Raw genomic sequence first — 26,476 nt, forward strand, 5'->3', positions numbered from 1 at the left:
ATAATTGCCTTAATTTTGCTGGACACCAGGAAGAGTAGCTGCTGCCTTGGCTGGAACGAATGGGGATCCATAATAAACCCCAGGAAGAGTAGCTGCTGCCTTGACAGGAATTAATGGGGATCCATAATAAACCCCAGGAAGAGTAGCTGCTGCCTTGGCAGGAATTAATGGGCATCCATAATAAACCCCAGGAAGAGTAGCTGCTGCCTTGGCAGGAACTAATGGGGATCCATAATAAACCACAGGAAGAGTAGCTGCTGCCTTGGCAGGAACTAAAGGGGATCCATAATAAACCCCAGGAAGAGTAGCTGCTGCCTTGGCAGGAATTAATGGGGATCCATAATAAACCCCAGGAAGAGTAGCTGCTGCCTTGGCAGGAACTAATGGGGATCCATAATAAACCCCAGGAAGAGTAGCTGCTGCCTTGGCAGGAACTAATGGGGATCCATAATAAACCCCAGGAAGAGTAGCTGCTGCCTTGTCAGGAACTAATGGGGATCCATAATAAACCCCAGGAAGAGTAGCTGCTGCCTTGGCAGGAATTAATGGGGGATCCATAATAAACCCCAGGAAGAGTAGCTGCTGCCTTGGCAGGAACTAAAGGGGATCCATAATAAACCCCAGCAAGAGTAGCTGCTGCCTTGACAGGAACTAATGGTGATCCATAATAAACCCCAGGAAGAGTAGCTGCTGCCTTGACAGGAACTCATGGGGATCCATAATAAAACCCAGGAAGAGTAGCTGCTGCCTTGGCAGGAACTAATGGGGATCCATAATAAACCCCAGGAAGTGAAGCTGCTGGGATCCATAATAAACCCCAGGAAGAGTAGCTGCTGGGATCCATAATAAACCCCAGGAAGAGTAGCTGCTGCCTTGGCAGGAATTAATGGGGATCCATAATAAACCCCAGGAAGAGTAGCTGCTGCCTTGGCAGGAATTAATGGGGATCCATAATAAACCCCAGGAAGAGTAGCTGCTGCCTTGGCAGGAATTAATGGGGATCCATAATAAACCCCAGGAAGAGTAGCTGCTGCCTTGGCAGGAATTAATGGGGATCTATAATAAACCCCAGGAATTGTAGCTGCTGCCTTGGCAGGAACTAATGGGGATCCATAATAAACCCCAGGATGAGTAGCTGCTGCCTTGGCAGGAACTAATGGGGATCCATAATAAACCCCAGGAAGAGTAGCTGCTGCCTTGTCAGGAACTAATGGGGATCCATAATAAACCCCAGGAAGAGTAGCTGCTGCCTTGGCAGGAATTAATGGGGATCCATAATAAACCCCAGGAAGAGTAGCTGCTGCCTTGGCAGGAACTAATGGGGATCCATAATAAACCCCAGGAAGAGTAGCTGCTGCCTTGGCAGGAATGAATGGGGATCCATAATAAACCCCAGGAAGAGTAGCTGCTGCCTTGGCAGGAATGAATGGGGATCCATAATAAACCCCAGGAAGAGTAGCTGCTGCCTTGGCAGGAACTAATGGGGATCCATAATAAACCCCAGGAAGAGTAGCTGCTGCCTTGGCAGGAACTAATGGGGATCCATAATTAACCCCAGGAAGAGTAGCTGCTGCCTTGGCAGGAATGAATGGGGATCCATAATAAACCCCAGGAAGAGTAGCTGCTGCCTTGTCAGGAATTAATGGGGATCCATAATAAACCCCAGGAAGAGTAGCTGCTGGGATCCATAATAAATACACCTACCATTACTGTAACCTTCATACCTGTATGTGTTCAAATACACAAGGTCACAATGAGACTAAATGTTTAACTGTTAAAGGCAAATGTACGGATCCCTTGTGACGCGTCCTCTCCTCTACTTTCAGGAGATCATCCTGAAGCGAGCGGCCGACATCGCCGAGGCCCTGTACAGCGTCCCGCGCAACCACAACCAGATCCCCTCACTGGGCAACACGGCGTCGCACGGCGGCATGATGGGGGTCAACTCGTTCGGCAGCCAGCTCGCCGTCAACGTCTCAGAAACATCACAGGGTAATGACCAGGGTATGTGGCCGTGGGGACCTCCCAAATGGCTGCCTATGCCCTTCATAGTGCACTACCTAGGGGAAAGTCGTGCGCTATATAGGGAAAGTAGTGCACTACATTGTTAAAGTCGTGCACTATATAGGGAAAGTAGTGCACTACATAGGGGAAAGTCGTGCACTATATAGGGAAATTAGTGCACTATATTGGTAAAGTAGTGCACTATATAGGGAAAGTAGTGCACTACATTGGTAAAGTAGTGCACTATATAGGGAATAAGGTGCCATTTGGGACGCGCTCCATGAGTGAAGATAAGCTGCCGACAACAACTAATCTAGCTTTACCCTTTAAATATTACCTGGCCGGCTCTGACTCTCTGCTTGCTGCTTCTCTATCTTCTCTTGCTGGATCTTATAACTGATCCCTGGGGGCTTGACGCTGTCACAGCCTCCCCTATTCTGTTTGCCTGCCTGGCTCGGCTGGGAATGACCCGCCGACCCACCTAACGCTCACCACTATTCACTTAGCAGCCGCCTGGGATGATAATACTAAATAATATCTCTTCTGTGTTGCCACTGCTAAGATCAGGGTTTACTTCTGTTCTGTGTTGCCACTGCTAAGATCGGGATTTACTTCTGTTCTGTGTTGCCACTGCTAAGATCAGGGTTTACTTCTGTTCTGTGTTGCCACTGTTAAGATCAGGGTTTACTTCTGTTCTGTGTTGCCACTGCTAAGATCAGGGTTTACTTCTGTTCTGTGTTGCCACTGCTAAGATCAGGGTTTACTTCTGCTCTGTGTTGCCACTGCTAAGATCAGGGTTTACTTCTGTTCTGTGTTGCCACTGCTAAGGTCAGTGTCTATATATGTTCTGTGTTGCCACTGCTAAGGTCACTGGTAGACCTATAGCTAGCTAGATGCTAGGAGTGTACACTGGTCTCACTGGTAGACCTATAGCTAGCTAGATGCTAGGAGTGTACACAGGTCTTCCTGGTAGACCTATAGCTAGCTAGATGCTAGGAGTGTATACATGTCTCACTGGTAGACCTATAGCTAGCTAGATGCTAGGAGTGTACACAGGTCTTCCTGGTAGACCTATAGCTAGCTAGATGCTAGGAGTGTACACAGGTCTCACTGGTAGACCCTATAGCTAGCTAGATGCTAGGAGTGTATACAGGTCTCACTAGTAGACCTATAGCTAGCTAGACGCTAGGAGTGTACACAGGTCTTCCTGGTAGACCTATAGCTAGCTAGATGCTAGGAGTGTACACAGGTCTTCCTGGTAGACCTATAGAAAGCTATGAGTGGCGCAGCGGTCTAAGGTACTGCATCACAATGCAAGAGGCGTCACTACAATCCCTGGTTCGACTCCAGGCTGTATCACATCTGGCTGTGTTTGGGAGTCCCATACGGCGGTGCACAATTGGCCCAGCTTCGTCCAGGTTTGGCCGGAGTAGGCCGTCATTATAAATAAGAATTTGTTTTTTAACTGACTTGCCTTTTTTTATTTTTAAATAAAGGTTACATTTACAAGCAAAAACCCATGTGGATATTATGTGACGGCTACACAGTCAATACAGACAATCCAGCATACAGGACTGGTTGTATTTACTGGTTGTGTTTACTGGTTGTATTTACTGGTTGCATTTACTGGTTGTCACCTGGTTGTATTTACTAGTTGTCACCTGGTTGTATTTACTGGTTGCATTTACTGGTTGTATTTACTGGTTGTATTTACTGGTTGTCACCTGGTTGTATTTACTGGTTGTCACCTGGTTGTATTTACTGGTTGTATTTACTGGTTGCATTTACTGGTTGTATTTACTGGTTGTATTTACTGGTTGTATTTACTGGTTGCCACCTGGTTGTATTTACTGGTTGTCACCTGGTTGTATTTACTGGTTGTATTTACTGGTTGTAGTTACTGGTTGTATTTACTGGTTGTATTTACTGGTTGTATTTACTGGTTGCCACCTGGTTGTATTTACTGGTTGTCACCTGGTTGTATTTACTGGTTGTATTTACTGGTTGTATTTACTGGTTGTATGTACTGGTTGTATTTACTGGTTGTCACCTGGTTGTATTTACTGGTTGTATTTACTGGTTGCATTTACTGGTTGTATTTACTGGTTGTATTTACTGGTTGTATTTACAGGTTGTCACCTGGTTGTCTAAGTCTTAGGGTTTTCCTGGGTAGGTTTCCGTGTGTTTCCATAAGGAGAAGCACACATCTGTGTACTTACTGGACACAAGACATAATACAGGAGTGGTGTCCGTCAGCGGGCTGATGGACACAGAGTCTTAACAACACAGTAAAACACTGAGGTCCAGCGTCAGGCTTCCCTTTAAGGGTTTGTGCTGAATAGCACTCCATTCCCTACGTCGCCAGTCAAACTCATTCCACGGAGGGTCGAGTGTCTGCGGGCATTCGCTCCTCCTTCGTAGTTGAATTAAGATCACTGATTAGTAAGGATCTCCCCTCACCCGTTTGTCTAGGGCTTAGTAAGGAACTCCCCTCACCTGGTTGTCTAGGTCTTAGTAAGGAACTCCCATCACCTGGTTGTCTAGGTCTTAGTAAGGAACGCCACTCACCTGGTTGTCTAGGTCTTAGTAAGGAACTCCCCTCACCTGGTTGTCTAGGTCTTAGTAAGGAACTCTCCCCTCACCTGGTTGTCTAGGTCTCAGTAAGGAACTCCCCTCACCTGGTTGTCTAGGTCGTAGTAAGGAACTCCCCTCACCTGTTGTCTAGGGCATTGTAAGGAACTCCCCTCACCTGTTGTCTAGGGCATTGTAAGGAACTCCCCTCACCTGGTTGTCTAGGGCATTGTAAGGAAATCCCCTCACCTGTTGTCTAGGGCATTGTAAGGAACTCCCCTCACCTGGTTGTCTAGGTCGTAGTAAGGAACTCCCCTCACCTGGTTGTCTAGGGCATTGTAAGGAACTCCCCTCACCTGGTTGTCTAGGTCGTAGTAAGGAACTCCCCTCACCTGGATGTCTAGGGCATTGTAAGGAACTCCCCTCACCTGGTTGTCTAGGTCGTAGTAAGGAACTCCCCTCACCTGGTTGTCTAGGGCATTGTAAGGAACGCCCCTCACCTGGTTGTCTAGGTCTCAGTAAGGAACGCCCCTCACCTGGTTGTCTAGGTCTCAGTAAGGAACTCCCCTCACCTGGTTGTCAAGGTCGTAGTAAGGAAGTCCCCTCACCTGGTTGTCTAGGGCGTTGTAAGGAACTCCCCTCACCTGGTTGTCTAGGTCGTAGTAAGGAACGCCCCTCACCTGGTTGTCTAGGTCTCAGTAAGGAACTCCCCTCACCTGGTTGTCTAGGTCGTAGTAAGGAACTCCCCTCACCTGGTTGTCTAGGGCTTAGTAAGGAACTCCCCTCACCTGGTTATCTAGGGCTTAGTAAGGAACTCCCCTCACCTGGTTGTCTATGGCTTAGTAAGGAACTCTCCTCACCTGGTTGTCTAGGTCTTAGTAAGGAACTCCCATCACCTGGTTGTCTAGGGCTTAGTAAGAATCTCCCCTCACCTGGTTGTCTAGGGCATTGTAAGGAACTCCCCTCACCTGGTTGTCTAGGGCTTAGTAAGGAACTCCCTTCACCTGGTTGTCTAGGTCTCAGTAAGGAACTCCCCTCACCTGGTTGTCTAGGTCTCAGTAAGGAACTCCCCTCACCTGGTTGTCTAGGTCTCAGTAAAGAACTCCCCTCACCTGGTTGTCTCGGGCTTAATTGAAAGGAACAACTAAAAACCTGCAGACACTATGCCCTCCATGGAATGAGTTTGACACCCCTGCCCTACATAGTGCACTACTTTTGACCAGAGCCCTATGTTCCCTATGATACCTATGGTACCTATGATACCTATGGTACCTATGCTCCCTGTGGTCCCTGATCAAAAGCAGGGCATTAAATAAGGAATAGGTCGTCACTTCGGACATATAGTAGACTATTTATCTATAAAATAGCCCAATGTTGTGGTTCTACCTTCCCTAAGTCCTTTTCTCCCCCTCTCAACAGTAGGATACAGCCGTCAAACCAGCAGTGTGTCCCCTCGAGGCTACGTCCCCAGCAGCACACCACAACAGGCCAACTACAACACCGTTAGCAACAGCATGAACGGCTACGGCAACCCCATGTCCAATCTGGGAGTACCCAGTTCACCAGGCTTCCTCAACGGCTCCTCTGCCAACTCCCCCTACGGCAGTAAGTATCAAGGTAACGACACACCACCTCGACTTCCTCCGTGTCTACGAGTCTGAGAGGCTTAGATTTTTCTTGATTTTTGATTTTCTTGATTTTCTTGATTTTTGATTTTCTTGATTTTTGCCTAACCCCCCCCCCCCCCCCCCCCCTCCTCTGTTATTGTTTTGATTAGTGTTTGTATTTTTTTGGAATGTGTGCTACTGGATAAAAGGAGGGGTGACTCTGGAGGCTCTGGAGGCTCAAGACCCAACTTGAAAAAAATAAAAAAAATAATAATCAATCAGACTTACAAATTTACACACAAAAAAATAAATAAATGGAAAAGTTAAAAAAAAAAGTATGACATGGTGCACTTCCCCCAAAAGAAAATGCCCCAAAATTATAGAAGCAAAGTTTTCGTGAGTGATTTTCCCCCCAAGTCAAGAGTCTATTGTCAGATACCTATTATCCAGAGTGGCCAAGGCAGAACATTTCATATCACAATCCCACAAACTCCAAATATGATTTGGAATTTTTTGTTCTTGTTCTTATTATTACAAATTGGTTTCTTAGTTACGTAAATGTAGTTATTTGTCGAATCCCATCCAAATTCTGATCTTTTTTTTTTTTTAAATCACAATCATCTTGATTTCTCCTGATTTCTTCCCAAATCTATATACGTTTTGATTTGAAAAGAGGCAAGGGCCTTATCAATTAATTTAATCAAATGAATCTAAAACATCTTGATTTTTTAATGATCTGTGCCGTGGTGAAACGCCTCTCTGATTGGTGCTTATGTTTGCTTTATTGCAGTAGTGCCGTCGAGCCCCACCATGGCAGCCTCTTCGGTCAGCCTCTCTACAAACTGTAGCAGTACACACGGCATTTTCTCATTCTCACCTGCCAATGTCATCTCTGCAGTGAAACAAAAGAGCGCCTTTGCCCCTGTTGTAAGGCCCCAAGCTTCTCCACCACCTTCTTGCACCAGTGCAAATGGCAATGGACTTCAAGGTGAGCCGTCCTCCCCTCCTTTTACAGTGCCCTCCATAGTCATTCTGTCCTTCTGTTCTGTTCTGACTTGTTGGCCTACTGGCATCTCTCTGTTCTGTTCTGACCTGTTGGCCCACTGGCATCTCTCTGTTCTGTTCTGACCTGTTGGCCCGCTGGCATCTCTCTCACCTGCCTGCCTGCCCACCTCCACCCAAAACCATGGCAACCATGCACCACCAGCCTGGGTTAAACGAGAGTACGAGTGGACATAAATGATATATTTGAGGATGGATGATGATTGCGTGGACGGATGGATGGATTGATGGGTACATTATGCCTGCATGTATGTGTTTATTTATTTATTTCTGTATTTATTTATCAAACCATTCATGATTAAGGGAAGTTAGGAGTCTCTTGGAGGGGTTACTCTCCCCCCATATATTTTTTTTGCATCATAATACAGCGTACCAGTACATACAGGGTTGGGGTCAATTCAGATTTCATTTGTAAATTGCTCTTTAATTCCAATTGAAAAAAATGTCTCACAGAAAGCAACATTTGAAAAATAATTTGAATTAAAGGAAGTAGATGTAATTCAATTAAATTCCATGAAATTGTAGTTATTTATTATCACTAAAGGAATGCTCATTTTGACATCATGTATGGTTACGAATGCCATGTAGCATATGGTTGAAACATTAACAAAATGAAATAATTACAATAATAATTCTCCTAAAACTATTTTAAATAATTACAGTGGTCTGGAAATATTAAGAACATGGTGTGGGTTGTCTATAATAATTCAGGATGCCCCTTAATGGGGTGGCAGGTAGTCTAGTGGTTAGAACCAGGTAACCTAGTGGTTAGAGCCAGGTAGCCTAGTGGTTAGAACCAGGTAGTCTAGTGGTTAGAACCAGGTAACCTAGTGGTTAGAACCAGGTAGTCTAGTGGTTAGAACCAGGTAGTCTAGTGGTTAGAACCAGGTAGCCTAGTGGTTAGAACCAGGTAGCCTAGTGGTTAGAACCAGGTAGTCTAGTGGTTAGAACCAGGTAACCTAGTGGTTAGAACCAGGTAACCTAGTGGTTAGAGGAGACAGGTAGCCTAGTGGTTAGAACCAGGTAGCCTAGTGGTTAGAACCAGGTAACCTAGTGGTTAGAACCAGGTAACCTAGTGGTTAGAACCAGGTAACCTAGTGGTTAGAACCAGGTAACCTAGTGGTTAGAACCAGGTAGCCTAGTGGTTAGAACCAGGTTACCTAGTGGTTAGAGCCAGGTAACCTAGTGGTTAGAACCAGGTACCTAGTGGTTAGAACCAGGTAACCTAGTGGTTAGAACCAGGTAGCCTAGTGGTTAGAACCAGGTAACCTAGTGGTTAGAACCAGGTAACCTAGTGGTTAGAGCCAGGTAACCTAGTGGTTAGAGCCAGGTAGTCTAGTGGTTAGAACCAGGTAACTCAGTGGTTAGAACCAGGTAGCCTAGTGGTTAGAACCAGGTAGCCTAGTGGTTAGAACCAGGTAACCTAGTGGTTAGAACCAGGTAGCCTAGTGGTTAGAACCAGGTAACCTAGTGGTTATAACCAGGTAACCTAGTGGTTAGAACCAGGTAACCTAGTGGTTAGAACCAGGTAACCTAGTGGTTAGAACCAGGTAACCTAGTGGTTAGAGCTTTGGGACAGTAACCGAAATGTAAACATCATTTGTTCTGCATCTGAACAAGGCAGGTGACCCACTGTTCCCCTGTAGGCCGTCATTGTAAATAAGAATTTGTTCTTAACTGACTTGCCTAGTTAAATAAAGGATCAATTAAATAATCTAAATATAACATATATATTTCCCAGAATGCATTTGATCAAACACTGGGAACAATCTAGTAATCTAGAAATCTTTCATAACAATGAAAAATACTGTTTGACATCTTAAAAAACGAATATTTGAAATCTGGCATATATTGCTTGTTAATAAGTGGAACTAATTCTCAGTTGAATTAGTTTGATATGCTTTGAAATGTGTATTATAATTCCTTCAGTTCAAATGATGCTTCCTGTGGGTTTGTGGCCAGTTCAAATGATGCTTCCTTTGGGTTTGTGGCCAGTTCAAATGATGCTTCCTGTGAGTTTGTGGCCAGTTCAAATTCAATTCAAATTCATGGTTTGAATTCACTTCAATTCAGAAACTCAGAATTGAGCCGAACCCTGAAAGCCTGATAGATACAACATGTATCCTAAGCTGAGTACTGTAATGATAAACAAACCAATCACGTAAGGTCCCGTAGCTATCGTACTTCTGCCTTATTCACTGCAGCCCTAGGATCCAGCCCTCTTTTACATTTAATCTGAATTGTACATTGTATGCTTTAATATCCACAACCCCCCCCCTCCACCCATCCTCCCCTCCACCCCTCCACCCCCCCTACCCCCTCCACCCATCACCCCCCACCCCCCCCCCCCCCCTCCAAACTTCCCTCTGATTTAGCTGGAGTATTGTCCTCGGTTTAAAACAGAATAATCATGTTTTGTTTCCTGCTCTCGGTTAAAAGCGTACACATTTTATCCACTGTGTGTTTTTTTGCTAGTTGTGCAGTTTAACACCAAGACAACGTTACGCGACGCAACACAGTCTGTGTATATATATATATATATATATATATATATATGGCTTTTCTAATTGAGAAAAAGCAGAAACTCAACAGAAAATACAGAGGGAGTCATTGTGCAAGAAAAACACATCAGCGTCAACCAGTTTCCAACGAAAGTGTGATTCTGGATTTGGACTTTTCCTGCTCGGTGTCGAGGCCGACGCGTCGTGCTTGAAAACAGGTTTTAGTCACAGTGTGTACATCCAATATTAATAACGCAGAGAGCTAATGAAGTGGGAAATTAAAAGTTCATGCTGTTACATGTGTACACTTATTAATATGTAGTCTGCAGAAATTAATGAGGAATGCCTTGTCATCAAGTCCAACTGGCAAACTTAAAAGCATTCCAACCGTGACACCACAAATAAGTCCAAAGCACTGGAGAAACAGGAAGGCCTAATTGTTAAAGTGAGTTGAAGGACCCGAGTATATCAATCTGCTTTCTTCTGGCAGCTCATCTGTAGGATACTCTCCCTAGCATCTGAACACTGCAGTTCAGCTATAGGATACTCTCCCTAGCATCTGAACACTGCAATTCATCTATAGGATACTCTCCCTAGCATCTGAACACTGCAATTCATCTATAGGATACTCTCCCTAGCATCTGAACACTGCAGTTCAGCTATAGGATACTCTCCCTAGCATCTGAACACTACAATTCATCTATAGGATACTCTCCCTAGCATCTGAACACTACAATTAATCTATAGGATACTCTCCCTGGCATCTGAACACTGCAGTTCAGCTATAGGATACTCTCCCTAGCATCTGAACACTACAATTCATCTATAGGATACTCTCCCTGGCATCTGAACACTGCAGTTCAGCTATAGGATACTCTCCCTGGCATCTGAACACTACAATTCATCTATAGGATACTCTCCCTGGCATCTGAACACTACAGTTCAGCTATAGGATACTCTCCCTGGCATCTGAACACTGCAATTAATCTATAGGATACTCTCCCTAGCATCTGAACACTACAATTCATCTATAGGATACTCTCCCTGGCATCTGAACACTACAGTTCAGCTATAGGATACTCTCCCTGGCATCTGAACACTGCAATTAATCTATAGGATACTCTCCCTGGCATCTGAACACTGCAATTCATCTATAGGATACTCTCCCTGGCATCTGAACACTACAATTCAGGGCTCCATTCGATCAGATCCACTAGCCGATAACTGCATAGCGGTTGTGTTGGAGGTGGAACTGCATTAGAGTTGTCAAATCACGAAGCGGCTCCTAAAGCGGATGTTGCTATTGGCTGTAATGAGTTGTGTTAAAAGAAATCCTGCCATTGGCTGTAATGAGTTGTGTTAACAGAAATCCTGCCATTGGCTGTAATGAGTTGCATTAACAGAAATCCTGCCATTGGCTGTAATGAGTTGCATTAACAGAAATCCTGCCATTGGCTGTAATAAGTTGCATTAACAGAAATCCTGCCAAAGGCTGTAATAAGTTGCATTAAATGAAATCCTGCTATTGGCTGTAATAAGTTTCATTAACATAAATCCTGTGCAGCCTTGTTGACGAGTTGGAACACTGGAATGGGAGTTGTAATCGACACCTTCATTCAGGGTGTTGAAAACGCTCATTATTTTGTTGAATGATTTTTCAATTTGAGGTGATTACTTCGGCCTACACTTTATCATCAACAAATCATCCGCTATTCGGGTGTCTGCTATCGCTGGTTCATTTGATCTGATTGAATCTAGGAGTCAGTATATATATATATATATATATATATATATATATATATATATATATTTTTTTTTTTCGTAGAAGTAGATGCATACTGTATATCATCATAAAAATGTATAAAATCGTGTTCATAACACGCAAAACTCTAGAATTTCAGATTATGTGCACCTCAGATACCTTGTGATAAGACTTAAAAAGCTGTAAAATGCAGAGACCTGCTATATGGTAGAATGCCTTGCAGTAATGTTGGCGTAAAAAAAAACTACCAAGGATTTCAATTTGAGGGAACCTGAGAAGTGTCTGGTCCTTTGCTGGTGAGAGATAGAGAGAGAGAGACAGAGAGAGAGACAGAGAGACAGAGAGAGAGAGAGAGACAGACAGAGAGAGAGAGAGAGAGAAACAGAGAGAGAGAGAGAGAGAGAGAGAGAGAGAGAGAGAGAGAGAGAGAGAGAGAGACAGACAGAGAGAGAGACAGAGAGATAGAGAGAGAGAGCGAGAGAGACATAGAGAGAGAGACAGAGAGACAGAGAGAGAGAGAGAGAGAGAAAGAGAGACAGAGAGAGAGACAGAGAGATAGAGAGAGAGAGCGAGAGAGACATAGAGAGAGAGACAGAGAGACAGAGAGACAGAGAGAGAGAGAAAGAGAGACAGAGAGAGAGAGAGAGACAGAGAGACAGGGGGAGAGAGAGAGAGAGAGAGACAGAGAGAGAGAGAGAGACAGAGAGAGAGTCCTGGGTAGGGTATCTGACGTTAGCAGACGTGACCATGTTGTTTCTCAGCTGTCAGCCTGGACTGCCTCCTGGGACCTCAGGCCGCTGTTTGCCATTAACAAAACGCTAAAAGAAATATCACACATGTTGGGGAGACAGGATGCTTTTCTCCTGAAAATGTCAGAAAGCTCCTCTTTTAAAAAGTGAAGTCTTTCTACTATGTCATGTTAGAAAAGCAAATTTCACTCAGGCCCCTTCACCCCTACCCACTCTCCTACACACTCTCCCACTACCCCCACCCCCACCCACTCCCCTACACCCTCTCCCACTAACCCCCAACCCCATCCACTCCCCTACATCCTCTCCCACTACCCCCCCACCCCTATCCACTCCCCTACACCCTCTCCCACTACCCCCCCACCCCCATCCACTCCCCTACACCCCCCCCCCACTCCCCTAAACCCTCTCCCACTACCCCCCCCACTCCCCTAAACCCTCTCCCACTACCCCCCCATCCACTCTGTGTACATTTCTGTGCATTGTATATTGCTATACGAACCAAACTGTGATGTTAAAGGTGTTTGTCTTTCCCATCTCTTTATCTTCTAGGGATGTCCGGACTCGTTGTCCCACCCATGTAAAACGAACACTCCCCCCCCCCCCCCCCCCCCGATCACCAGTCGTCACAAAGGGGGCTGCAGGGGGACTTGTTTAGTACCCTTTAGAAGATTCTGGTTGGATCTGTGTCGTCAATCATGAATAAAATCAACAACATTTTCTGTTTATTCAGAGGAGAAAAAAAAAGACTTGTTTCAAAAGATTTTATTCAAACAATTATGAATTGTGACATGCAAGCCACTCTGTCATTTAACAATTTAATTTTATTGACTGATTTCTTGTCATATTTTACCATTTCTCAGTCTTGAAGAAAGGAAGGAAGGAAAAATTGCTATTTTGTATAAAAAAGTGTCTGGTTTGATCTTGGCTTCGTCTAGTTGTTGCTATGTGTTGGGAGAATCTTTGAGGATGATCAGTTTGATGAACAACGCTGACGACAGTACCTCAGAACAAAGTTTGTCTTCGCACGATGCACAACAGTTGAGCGTCTCTATAAATGTGAATTCCTTATTTCTTTCTCTTTTTTTAATTTGTGGTAAAGAGAAAAGGGGGGCCAAGACAGTGTGAAAACATTTTACAACTGGAAATAATATGAAATATATGATTTCAAATTAAAATAAAAAAATAAATAAAAAAAACATTAACAAGGAAGAGTAATAACAAAATAATTTGATTGGTCGACTTACTTTATCAACAAAAAACATATTACTTTCTAACTTATTGTAGGTAGGAATTGTAAGTCAATTATTATTATATATATATTTTTTGGGCCTTCATAAAGCACACTAACAGAGATGAAAGGCGTCTGTCTGTCTGTTGGTAAAAATTAACTACTTCCACTTCTGCAGCTTACAGTTTAAGCAAATGTGTTTTTCACCTCTTTTTGCCAGCACTGTATAATATTGCATTCTTAGGCTACTGTGAAGTCTATGTCTCTCGTATCAGAAGGTTGTCCATTCACTTCTGTCTCCTTATCCCCTAATGTGTTTTTTGTATGTGGTTATACAATTGTAGACTTTTGTGATTTTGCCAAAGTTGTAGCTAAATATTTATACACTTGTCTTGAATTATTATTATTTTTTTTCCAGATCCACTTAAAATATTTAGGACAAGAGTTTTTAAATTCCTTATAGAAACAGTGAGGGGTAAATCATCGTACACATTGCAACACTTTCACATAAACACTTGCGGGTTACTAAGGGAATTTTTTTTGTAACATATCAATTATAAATATTGTATTTATCTTCGATTTTTTTTTTGTAAAATTGCTTTCGATCATTTAATTTGATCTTGTACGTATTGTTTGTCATGGCCAGATATTGTGATATAATACAGAACATTAAGCCAATAACTATTGCTTACATTCACTTCTTGTTTTTTGTATCGATAGATCATTTGTATCTCAAATTGACAGTTTACTTTGTCAAAAATAATTCATTTTGTTGGTCATTGTTTTTTTTTCTTTTTGAGGAAAAAAAAACCAGTCAAAGTTCATTGTTTATTTTTGTATTAATATAAGTTATATAAAACAAAATACTTTTTTTTTTTTTTTGGAATAAAACTGTTTGTTGTATAGTCAAATGACTTGTTTGTGACACATGGCTGTATCAATAATAGTAGACTGTGTGCATGTCCAGCCGCCCCCCTCCCTCCCCCAGAGGTATGATTCAATTCGTGGTCGTACATTTTGGTTTTTCGTAGAATGTAAAAAGTCATTTTTACCTGCTACCCCATATCACTTAGCAGAACTGTCTTAGAAACAGGGATTTAAAATTTAAAAAAAAACACACATGAAAAACAATCTAATCTGGATTAGAAAATACATATTAAGAATCACTGATGTTTATTACAATCTGTCAGGAGAAGCTCTTTGGAAGGCCCGAGAGTGATCTGCTGGTTGAATGACATCAATCTGTACCTACACCACAATGTCAATCCTTGCTCCATGAACATGATCTATGGTGTAAAAAAAAAAAAAAAAAAGCACAAACATTGTTTACTGAAAATAATAAAAAATAATTATGGTGACCCCCTTCATCTTTTGACTATTTTGTGCTTAACCTTTTTTGTTGTTGTTAATATTTGGCTTAATACTGCCCCCAAATCAGAGTTAACATCTAAAGAGATGTTGAAGAGATGCACACATTCACTATCACTAGACAGAATGATCTGTACGGAACATTCCGGAGAAACTCCATCAAATACTGTAGCATCATACTGTAGCTAAATTCACTCATCCTTCTTCTCCTTCTCCTCCTACCCCTTCTTCTTCTTCTTCTTCTTCTTCTTCTTCTTCTTTTTCTCCTTCTTCTTCTTCTTCTTCTTCTTCTTCTTTTTCTCCTTCTTCTTCTTCTTCTCCTTATTCTTCTTCTTCTCCTTCTTCTTCTTCTTCTTCTTCTTCTTCTTCTCCTTATTCTTCTTCTTCTCCTTCTTCTTTTTCTCCTTCTTCTTCTTCTCCTTATTCTTCTTCTTCTCCTTCTTCTTTTTCTCCTTCTTCTTCTTCTCCTTATTCTTCTTCTTCTCCTTCTTCTTTTTCTCCTCCTTCTCCTCCTCCTTCTTCTCCTTATTCTTCTTCTTCTCCTTTTTCTTTTTCTCCTCCTCCTTCTCCTCCTTCTTCTCCTTATTCTTCTTCTCCTTCTTCTTTTTCTCCTCCTTCTTCTGCTCTTTCTTCTTCTTCTTCTCCTTCTTCTTTTTCTCCTTCTTCTTCTCCTTCTTCTTTTTCTCCTCTGTCTTCTCCTTCTTCTCCTTCTTCTTCTTCTCCTTCTTCTTTTTCTCATCCTTCTTCTCCTCCTCCTTCTTCTTCTTCTTCTTCTCCTTCTCCTTCTCCTCCTTCTTCTTCTCCTCCTTCTTCTTCTCCTTCTCCTCCTTCTTCTTATTCTGCTTCTCCTTCTCCTTCTTCTCCTTATTCTTCTTCTCCTTCTTCTTTTTCTCCTCCTTCTTCTGCTCTTTCTTCTTCTTCTTCTCCTTCTTCTTTTTCTCCTTCTTCTTCTCCTTCTTCTTTTTCTCCTCTGTCTTCTCCTTCTTCTCCTTCTTCTTCTTCTCCTTCTTCTTTTTCTCATCCTTCTTCTCCTCCTCCTTCTTCTTCTTCTTCTTCTCCTTCTCCTTCTCCTCCTTCTTCTTCTCCTCCTTCTTCTTCTCCTTCTCCTCCTTCTTCTTATTCTGCTTCTCCTTCTTCTTCTCCTTCTTCTCCTTCTTCTTCCCTCACACTATTGATTTCCCTGGTTGTGCCAAATCAACCCACATGACACATGTTTCTATCAATATTTTTTATTTTCATCTTTTACTTTGCACTTAACACTTTGTAAAAAAAATAAATCTCCTATTGTAATGTTAAGTATAATTGAAAAGGGATGTTCCCTCTTGGCAAACTGCGCACAAGTTGTTTTTTTTTTTTCCATGAGGAAGCACGATGTACGGCAGCTGTACAAATAAAGAATGAAATGATGAATGTGCAATGTATGTATTTGCTTTGTGACAGCTCCACAAAGCTAAGTGGGGAAGACTGAGAAGTCACCTTGAAAGAGACATGCAAGGTTACATGAACAACATTTGGGATTTTGATCATTTCTGCAATTAGTTTATTTGTGTGTGTGTGTGTGTGTGTGTGTGTGTGTGTGTGTGTGTGTGTGTGTGTGTTTCAGCTAATTAGACCATGCACTCATTGCTGTGTTGGCTTCAGTCTGAGGATCTCACTAAACGGTCAGCTATTCATTTGGTTTAACATGTACATTTTTTTTGCGTGTTTGCTTATGTCCACATTTTTACAAATAACTGTATAAAGATGTTCATTTTACACAATATTTAATAAAGGTATTTCTTGTCTGTGAACATTCTCTCTCGGTTATCTTCATTTTCCTAAATTATTTCTTCGTTACTCTTTCAAATACCAGGAAATGGAAAATAATATACTACACACTCAGAAATGATGCAAGCCAAAATGAGACTTCCTTAGAGGAATACAAACTCTACAGTTATTATATTTTTGGGAGGTATTTAAAAAATAAAAAATAAATGTTTACAGATGAAACCTAGCCTGGGTGCAAGTCTGTTTAGCTAACATTCCACTCAATGGCAATGCTATCAAAACAGACGGGTACCCCAGGGTAGATCAAAACCAGTGTGCAATGCATTTGCTTTGTGACAGCTCAACAAAGCTAAGTGGAGAAGACTGAGAAGTCACCTTGAAAGAGACATGCAAGGTTACATGAACAACATTTGGGAATTTGATCATTTCTGCAATTAGTTTATTTGTGTGTGTGTGCAATGCTAACAAACAGACGGGTACCCCAGGGTAGATCAAACCCAGTGTCGCTCTATTACAACCCAAAGCTCTACCGTAACTTAGTTCAACATTTGCTGTATGTCTCTGGTCGTGTTTCCCACCATACCTCTGTCATGGACAGGACACCATACCTCTGTCATGGACAGAGGGGTGACATAGGGGTGACATTAGGGGTGGCATTAGGGGTGGCATTAGGGGTGACATAGGGGTGGCATCAGGGGTGGTATCATGGGTGGCATTATGGGTGGCATTATGGGTGGCATTAGGGGTGGCATTATGGGTGGCATTAGAGGTGGCATTAGGGGTGGCATTATGGGTGGCATTAGATGTGGCATTAGGGGTGGCATTAGGGGTGGCATCCGGGTGGCATCCAGGGTGACATCAGGGGTGGCATCAGGGGTGGCATTAGGGGTGACATTAAGGGTGACATTAGGGGTGGCATCATGGGTGGCATTAGGGGTGGCATTAGAGGTGTCATTAGGGGTGTCATTAGGGGTGTCATTAGGGGTGGCATTAGGGGTGGCACAAGGGATGGCATTAGGGGTGGCATTCGAGGTGTCATTAGGGGTGTCATTAGGGGTGGCATTAGGGGTGGCATTAGAGGTGGCATTAGGGGTGGCATTGGAGGTGGCATTAGGGATGGCAATAGGGGTGGCATTAGAGGTGGCATTAGGGATGTCATTAGGGATGGCAATAGGGGTGGCATTGGAGGTGGCATTAGGGATGTCATTAGGGATGGCATCCGGGGTGGCATTAGGGGTGGCAGCAGGGGCGGCAGCAGGTCAGCCACTTTTAGCCGGGTGGTATTTTGGGTGAGATGTTGATGTGTGGCTTTCATCTTCCACTGCTGTGAATCCCTTAAAGGAATGAGTGTCTCCACGTTCAAATCACTGATCCCTGAATAACAAGTACTGGAACTGTAGGGGATATAGACTGTAGTTGCTAGGTTTTGATTATACTAGCTAGTTGAACAAGTGTCTGTATACAGGCAGCATTAAAACAGCGCGACACGGTTTGAATTAGGATACAATGGTAAGTACCCAAATCTATATTTACACTGTACTCTACCTATATAACTACCCAGTAAATATGTTAAGTGTTAGGGACACTACTGTAATGTGACCTGGAAAAAAAACTGCATTATCAAGGGTTCATACTGACCTAGTGCCTGAACTTTGACCTATATCAAACACTATGAGGTGATGTTATCTGACAAGACAACAACGTTCAGTAGGAACAACCTGACATTTGAATATTACAGTATTTATAATGCATATACTACGGGTGTGTATTGTCTCACCACAGCACACTAAGTATACTGTACATGACATGTTCTGCGTGACAGAGGACCATCGTTCCATGTCTGCCCCACAATGCTTTGCTCTTTGAGTAAGAAAAACAGTTGTGTGGTAGTTGTACATTAAGCTGCATCATCTACACCTCTATTACATCACAACTAATACTGTTCAGGACAATGGATTTAAAGGGCAAGATGATGTTTTGTCTATAAGGGGAGATATCTTCTGTCTATGAGGGGAGATATCTACTGTCTATAAGGGGGGATATCTTCTGTCTATAGGGGGTGATATCTACTGTCTATAAGGGGGGATATCTTCTGTCTATAGGGGGAGATATCTACTGTCTATAAGGGGGATATCTACTGTCTATAAGGGGAGATATCTTCTGTCTATAAGGGGAGATATCTACTGTCTATAGGGGGAGATATCTTCTGTCTATAGGTGGGATATCTTCTGTCTATAAGGGGGATATCTACTGTCTATGAGGGGGGATATCTACTGTCTATAAGGGGGATATCTTCTGTCTATAGGGGGAGATATCTACTGTCTATAAGGGGGATATCTACTGTCTATAAGGGGGGATATCTTCTGTCTATAGGGGGAGATATCTACTGTCTATAGGGGGAGATATCTTCTGTCTATAAGGGGAGATATCTTCTGTCTATAGGGGGAGATATCTTCTGTCTATAAGGGGGATATCTTCTGTCTATAAGGGGGATATCTGCTGTCTATAGGGGGAGATATCTGCTGTCTATAGGGGGAGATATCTTCTGTCTATAAGGGGAGATATCTTCTGTCTATAAGGGGAGATATCTTCTGTCTATAAGGGAAGATATCTTCTGTCTATAAGGGGAGATATCTTCTGTCTATAAGGGGAGATATCTTCTGTCTATAAGGGAAGATATCCTGTCTATAAGGGGAGATATCTGCTGTCTATAGGGGGAGATATCTTCTGTCTATAAGGGGAGATATCTTCTGTCTATAAGGGAAGATATCTTCTGTCTATAAGGGGAGATATCTTCTGTCTATAAGGGGTGATGTTTTGTCTATAAGGGGGGACATCTTCTGTCTATAAGGGGAGATATCTTCTGTCTATAAGGGGGGATATCTTCTGTCTATAAGGGGGGATATCTTCTGTCTGTAAGGGGAGATATCTTCTGTCTATAAGGGGTGATGTTTTGTCTATAAGGGGGGACATCTTCTGTCTATAAGGGGAGATATCTTCTGTCTATAAGGGGTGATATCTTCTGTCTATAAGGGGGATATCTTCTGTCTGTAAGGGGAGATATCTTCTGTCTATAAGGGGGGATATATTCTGTCTGTAAGGGGAGATATCTTCTGTCTATAAGGGGTGATTTCTTCTGTCTATAGGGGGAGATATCTTCTGTCTATAAGGGGATATATCTTCTGTCTATAAGGGAAGATATCTTCTGTCTATAAGGGGTGATATCTTCTGTCTATAAGGGGTAATATCTTCTGTCTATAAGGGGAGATATCTTCTGTCTATAAGGGACGATATCTTCTGTCTATAAGGGGTGATATCTTCTGTCTATAAGGGAAGATATCTTCTGTCTATAAGGGGTGATATCTTCTGTCTATAAGGGGTAATATCTTCTGTCTATAAGGGGAGATATCTTCTGTCTATAAGGGAAGATATCTTCTGTCTATAAGGGAAGATATCTTCTGTCTATAAGGGGTGATATCTTCTGTCTATAAGGGGTAATATCTTCTGTCTATAAGGGGAGATATCTTCTGTCTATAAGGGAAGATATCTTCTGTCTATAAGGGGTGATGTGTTGTCTGTAAGGGGTGATATCATCTGTCTATAAGTTGTGATATCTTCTGTCTATAAGGGGTAATATCTTCTGTCTATAGGGGGTGATATCTACTGTCTATAAGGGGGGATATCTTCTGTCTATAGGGGGAGATATCTACTGTCTATAAGGGGGATATCTACTGTCTATAAGGGGGGATATCTTCTGTCTATAGGGGGAGATATCTACTGTCTATAGGGGGAGATATCTTCTGTCTATAGGTGGGATATCTTCTGTCTATAAGGGGGATATCTACTGTCTATGAGGGGGGATATCTACTGTCTATAAGGGGGATATCTTCTGTCTATAGGGGGAGATATCTACTGTCTATAAGGGGGATATCTACTGTCTATAAGGGGGGATATCTTCTGTCTATAGGGGGAGATATCTACTGTCTATAGGGGGAGATATCTTCTGTCTATAAGGGGAGATATCTTCTGTCTATAGGGGGAGATATCTTCTGTCTATAAGGGGGATATCTTCTGTCTATAAGGGGAGATATCTTCTGTCTATAAGGGGAGATATCTTCTGTCTATAAGGGAAGATATCCTGTCTATAAGGGGAGATATCTGCTGTCTATAGGGGGAGATATCTTCTGTCTATAAGGGGAGATATCTTCTGTCTATAAGGGAAGATATCTTCTGTCTATAAGGGGAGATATCTTCTGTCTATAAGGGGTGATGTTTTGTCTATAAGGGGGGACATCTTCTGTCTATAAGGGGAGATATCTTCTGTCTATAAGGGGGGATATCTTCTGTCTATAAGGGGGGATATCTTCTGTCTGTAAGGGGAGATATCTTCTGTCTATAAGGGGTGATGTTTTGTCTATAAGGGGGGACATCTTCTGTCTATAAGGGGAGATATCTTCTGTCTATAAGGGGTGATATCTTCTGTCTATAAGGGGGATATCTTCTGTCTGTAAGGGGAGATATCTTCTGTCTATAAGGGGGGATATATTCTGTCTGTAAGGGGAGATATCTTCTGTCTATAAGGGGTGATTTCTTCTGTCTATAGGGGGAGATATCTTCTGTCTATAAGGGGATATATCTTCTGTCTATAAGGGAAGATATCTTCTGTCTATAAGGGGTGATATCTTCTGTCTATAAGGGGTAATATCTTCTGTCTATAAGGGGAGATATCTTCTGTCTATAAGGGACGATATCTTCTGTCTATAAGGGGTGATATCTTCTGTCTATAAGGGAAGATATCTTCTGTCTATAAGGGGTGATATCTTCTGTCTATAAGGGGTAATATCTTCTGTCTATAAGGGGAGATATCTTCTGTCTATAAGGGAAGATATCTTCTGTCTATAAGGGAAGATATCTTCTGTCTATAAGGGGTGATATCTTCTGTCTATAAGGGGTAATATCTTCTGTCTATAAGGGGAGATATCTTCTGTCTATAAGGGAAGATATCTTCTGTCTATAAGGGGTGATGTGTTGTCTGTAAGGGGTGATATCATCTGTCTATAAGTTGTGATATCTTCTGTCTATAAGGGGTAATATCTTCTGTCTATAAGGGGTGATATATTTAGTCTAAAAGGGGTGCTATTGTTTATCTATAAGAGGTGCTATCTTCTGTCTATAAGGGGAGATATCTTCTGTCTATAAGGGGTGATATCTTCTGTCTATAAGGGGTGCTATCATCTGTCTATAAGGGGTGATATCATCTGTCTATAAGGGATGATATCATCTGTCTATAAGGGATGATATCATCTGTCTATAAGGGATGATATCATCTGTCTATAAGGGGTGATATCATCTGTCTATAAGGGATGATATCATCTGTCTATAAGGGATGATATCATCTGTCTATAAGGGGTGATATCATCTGTCTATAAGGGATGATATCATCTGTCTATAAGGGGTGCTGTCATCTGTCTATAAGGGGTGATATCATCTGTCTATAAGGGATGATATCATCTGTCTATAAGGGATGATATCATCTGTCTATAAGGGATGATATCATCTGTCTATAAGGGGTGATATCATCTGTCTATAAGAGGTGCTATCATCTGTCTATAAGGGGTGTTATAATCTGTCTATAAGGGGTGCTATCATCTGTCTATAAGGGGTGTTATCATCTGCCTATAAGGGGTGATATCATCTGTCTATAAGGGGTGTTATCATCTGTCTATAAGGGGTGCTATCATCTGTCTATAAGGGGTGCTATCATCTGTCTATAAGGGGTGCTATCATCTGTCTATAAGGGGTGATATCATCTGTCTATAAGGGGTACTATCATCTGTCTATAAGGGGTGATATCATCTGTCTATAAGGGGTGATATCATCTGTCTATAAGGGGTACTATCATCTGTCTATAAGGGGTGATATCATCTGTCTATAAGGGGTGATATCATTAGTGTATAAAGAGTGGTATCATCTGTCTATAAGGGGTGATATCATCTGTCTATAAGGGGTACTATCATCTGTCTATAAGGGGTGCTATCATCTGTCTATAAGGGGTGATATCATCTGTCTATAAGGGGTACTATCATCTGTCTATAAGGGGTGCTATCATATGTCTATAAGGGGTGATATCATCTGTCTATAAGGGGTACTATCATCTGTCTATAAGGGGTGATATCATCTGTTATTAAAGGGGTGATATCATCTGTCTATAAGGGGTACTATCATCTGTCTATAAGGGGTGATATCATCTGTCTATAAGGGGTGATATCATCTGTCTATAAGGGGTGATATCATCTGTCTATAAGGGGTGATATCATCTGTCTATAAGGGGTACTATCATCTGTCTATAAGGGGTGATATCATCTGTCTATAAGGGGTGATATCATCTGTCTATAAGGGGTACTATCATCTGTCTATAAGGGGTGCTATCATCTGTCTATAAGGGGTGATATCATCTGTCTATAAGGGGTACTATCATCTGTCTATAAGGGGTGCTATCATCTGTCTATAAGGGGTGCTATCATCTGTCTATAAGGGGTGCTATCATCTGTCTATAAGGGGTGCTATCATCTGTCTATAAGGGGTGCTATCATCTGTCTATAAGGGGTGCTATCATCTGTCTATAAGGGGTGATATCATCTGTCTATAAGGGGTGTTATCATTAGTGTATAAAGAGTGGTATCATTTTGAACTCTTTTATAGCTCCACTGCTGAAAGAGGCCTTTATGAAATCTATAGTCAACGCCAGGGTCACCTAGAGGGATTGATATAAAGGCCTGAGGAGACTAGTCCTCTCTGGTAAACAACCACACATCTCATCCCCAGGGTCACCTAGAGGGATTGATATAAAGGCCTGAGGAGACTAGTCCTCTCTGGTAAACAACCACACATCTCATCCCCAGGGTCACCTAGAGGCATTGATATAAAGGCCTGAGGAGACTAGTCCTCTCTGGTAAACAACCACACATCTCATCCCCAGGGTCACCTAGAGGGATTGATATAAAGGCCTGAGGAGACTAGTCCTCTCTGGTAAACAACCACACATCTCATCACCAGGGTCACCTAGAGGGATTGATATAAAGGCCTGAGGAGACTAGTCCTCTCTGGTAAACAACCACACATCTCATCACCAGGGTCACCTAGAGGGATTGATATAAAGGCCTGAGGAGACTAGTCCTCTCTGGTAAACAACCACACATCGCATCACCAGGGTCACCTAGAGGGATTGATATAAAGGCCTGAGGAGACTAAACAACCACACATCTCATCCTCAGGGTCAGCTAGAGGGATTGATATAAAGGCCTGAGGAGACTAGTCCTCTCTGGTAAACAACCACACATCTCATCACCAGGGTCAGCTAGAGGGATTGATATAAAGGCCTGAGGAGACTAGTCCTCTCTGGTAAACAACCACACATCTCATCACCAGGGTCACCTAGAGGGATTGATATAAAGGCCTGAGGAGACTAGTCCTCTCTGGTAAACAACCACACATCTCATCACCAGGGTCACCTAGAGGGATTGATATAAAGGCCTGAGGAGACTAGTCCTCTCTGGTAAACTACCACACATCTCATCCCCAGGGTCACCTAGAGGGATTGATATAAAGGCCTGAGGAGACTAGCCCTCTCTGGTAAACAACCACACATCTTATCTACCTCTCAGCGAGCTCCTGGAAAGCAGGTCAGAAAATGTCAATTTCTCATCAAGACAACGTTGTTTGTGTCCATTTTTGAACAATTAAGAGAAGGAAGAGAGGCGGAGTTGGCGATTGGCAGCTGATTATGTCAACGTGCGCTAGCTGAGATCACACAGGGTAGTCTGATAATGAGGGGAGCTGATAGCCAAAGTGTCAATATGCCAGAGAACAACACCTGAATGTCTGAACGGGAGCCCCTTGTGCTTCGTTCTACAGATACCTCTGCCCTGGATGATTCACTGTCTGATAAACATGCACATGGACTTCTTTATGCACACACACACACACACGCACGCACACACGCACTCACGCACGCACGCACGCACGCACGCACGCACGCACGCACGCACGCACGCACGCACGCACGCACGCACGCACGCACGCACGCACGCACGCACGCACACACACACACACACACACACACACACACACACACACACACACACACACACACACACACACACACACACACACACACACACACACACACACACACCTGCTGTCTGTCGCCGCATGAGTCTTCGACTCACGACTGAATTAGCACAATGAATAAACATAGCAACAAAAGGAGGAGGCTGGTTCTGTCTATTATAGTCTATTAAACAATACACCCCCCGGTATCTCTGAACGATAAGGCTTTTATTCAATATCTAAACACCTATCATAAGAAATAAAACCAGAACAAATCTACATATCAGATTAGAAATGGATTTTCAGTCGCTTGTCATTCAGGCTTTCGTCCATTGCTTTGAAAAGTGTCTGATTGGGTCAAACGACCACTTCTGAATGTGAGGATAATCATTGATTCTGAATGTGAGGATAATCATTTTCCGATTAGCTATTTTCATAAAGCTGTTTTTTTTTTATCTCAACATCAAATCATTCCTGGGTAGTAATTAATTACATTATTGCCGATTGTTTTAAATTAAAATGGTTAAAAATAAATAAAAATAGCTTCTTAGCAAGCAGTAATTTCTCAAGCAGTAATTTTTCAAGCAGTAATTTCTCAAGCAGTAATTTCTCAAGCAGTAATTTCTCAATCAGTAATTTCTCAAGCAGTAATTTCTCAAGGATTGTCTGGGAGTGGTCTGAGTGGGGAGGAGAAAATGTGACAATTAGCTGTTGTTGGAAGAGAAGTTTGGAACTCTCTTTCTTATTGGTCTATTTACTCATTTACAACATGGTGATGTCATCATGGAAGGCCAAAATTCCATCCCAACAAAAACAGGCTGAAATTTCAGGTGATCTTTTCATATACTAAAAGGGCATTATCATTATTTTCACAATTTCAAAACATTAATGCAACTTAATGGTGTGGAAATACTATATATATATATATATATATACACAGGGATTCATGCTTTTGACTGCACAGGGCCTTTAATAGATAATACAGTTTGTGTTTATCTACTTATTAATTCATCAACTACTTGATGTGGCTGAAAAAAAAATCTAAAACCCAAACCATTCCTGGGGTCAAAAAGATCCCAACAACATGTTAGTAGGAAGCGCTAATGAACAGTCATTAAGATCATGTTTGAAACTCTATCAGGGCTTTATCTAACTGGAGAGATGTCTGTCTGTAGACACGACTGTGTGACTGGGACTGGGGCAGCTTGTGAACTTCCTGGTTAGAGACTGTGTGCATGATTAGGCGGTGTGCCCTGCCGTGTTTCTCTGACCAAGGCCAGGCGGCTCAGGGAACAAACGGTGTACTCTTACTGCCTGGCTGTATCACTGTCCCAAATGGCATCCAAATCCCTTTCTAGTGCCCTACGTTTAACCAGGGCCCGGATCGGGAATAAGGGTGCCATTTGATAGACATCCTGGGGCAGTGGGAGTCAGGAGACAGTCAGGAGACATACGTGGAGATTGCCATGGGTACCGACAGTTGGGACTGTAAAAACAAAGATTATGCCATGAACCCGGAATGTGGGGGGGGGGGGGGATGGATAAGCACTCTTTAAACAGAGAGAGAAATCAAAGCTGCACCAGTATAGTTAGTGAGACATGAGGCACACTGTTGCCTGGGCAAAGATTGCCAAAGGACTGTCTGAACATTAGCCAATCGGAATTTTACTATTTTCAGTTCAGCGCCACAGTAACAAATTAACGTTGTAACTATAATATTTTATTAGAAATGTTATCGCCTGTGT

At 42.5% G+C, this 26,476-nt stretch overlaps 1 protein-coding gene across 18 annotated transcripts in view; it reads left to right on the forward strand.

Moving 5' to 3' along the window:
• LOC110531625 (transcription factor COE3) overlaps positions 1–16,645 on the forward strand; it is a 222,514-nt gene extending 205,869 nt beyond the window's left edge. For 2 of the 18 annotated variants that reach the window (XM_090217786.1, XM_090217779.1), the window contains exons 13-16: positions 1,827–1,992; positions 5,995–6,192; positions 6,973–7,170; positions 12,809–16,645. In XM_090217786.1, the coding sequence (XP_090073912.1) occupies positions 1,827–1,992; positions 5,995–6,192; positions 6,973–7,170; positions 12,809–12,840 (594 nt within the window). In that variant the 3' untranslated portion in view covers positions 12,841–16,645. Of the gene's footprint in view, positions 1–1,826; positions 2,005–5,994; positions 6,193–6,972; positions 7,171–12,808 lie in introns of all 18 variants that reach the window. The other 16 variants (XM_090217777.1, XM_090217778.1, XM_090217783.1 and 13 more) reach the window with 12 other exon arrangements.
• The last annotated feature ends 9,831 nt before the right edge of the window (positions 16,646–26,476 follow it).

The sequence above is a fragment of the Oncorhynchus mykiss genome, chromosome 23 (assembly GCF_057628025.1).
Source record: "Oncorhynchus mykiss isolate SJ-2025 chromosome 23, ASM5762802v1, whole genome shotgun sequence".
Taxonomy (NCBI): Eukaryota; Metazoa; Chordata; class Actinopteri; order Salmoniformes; family Salmonidae; genus Oncorhynchus; species Oncorhynchus mykiss.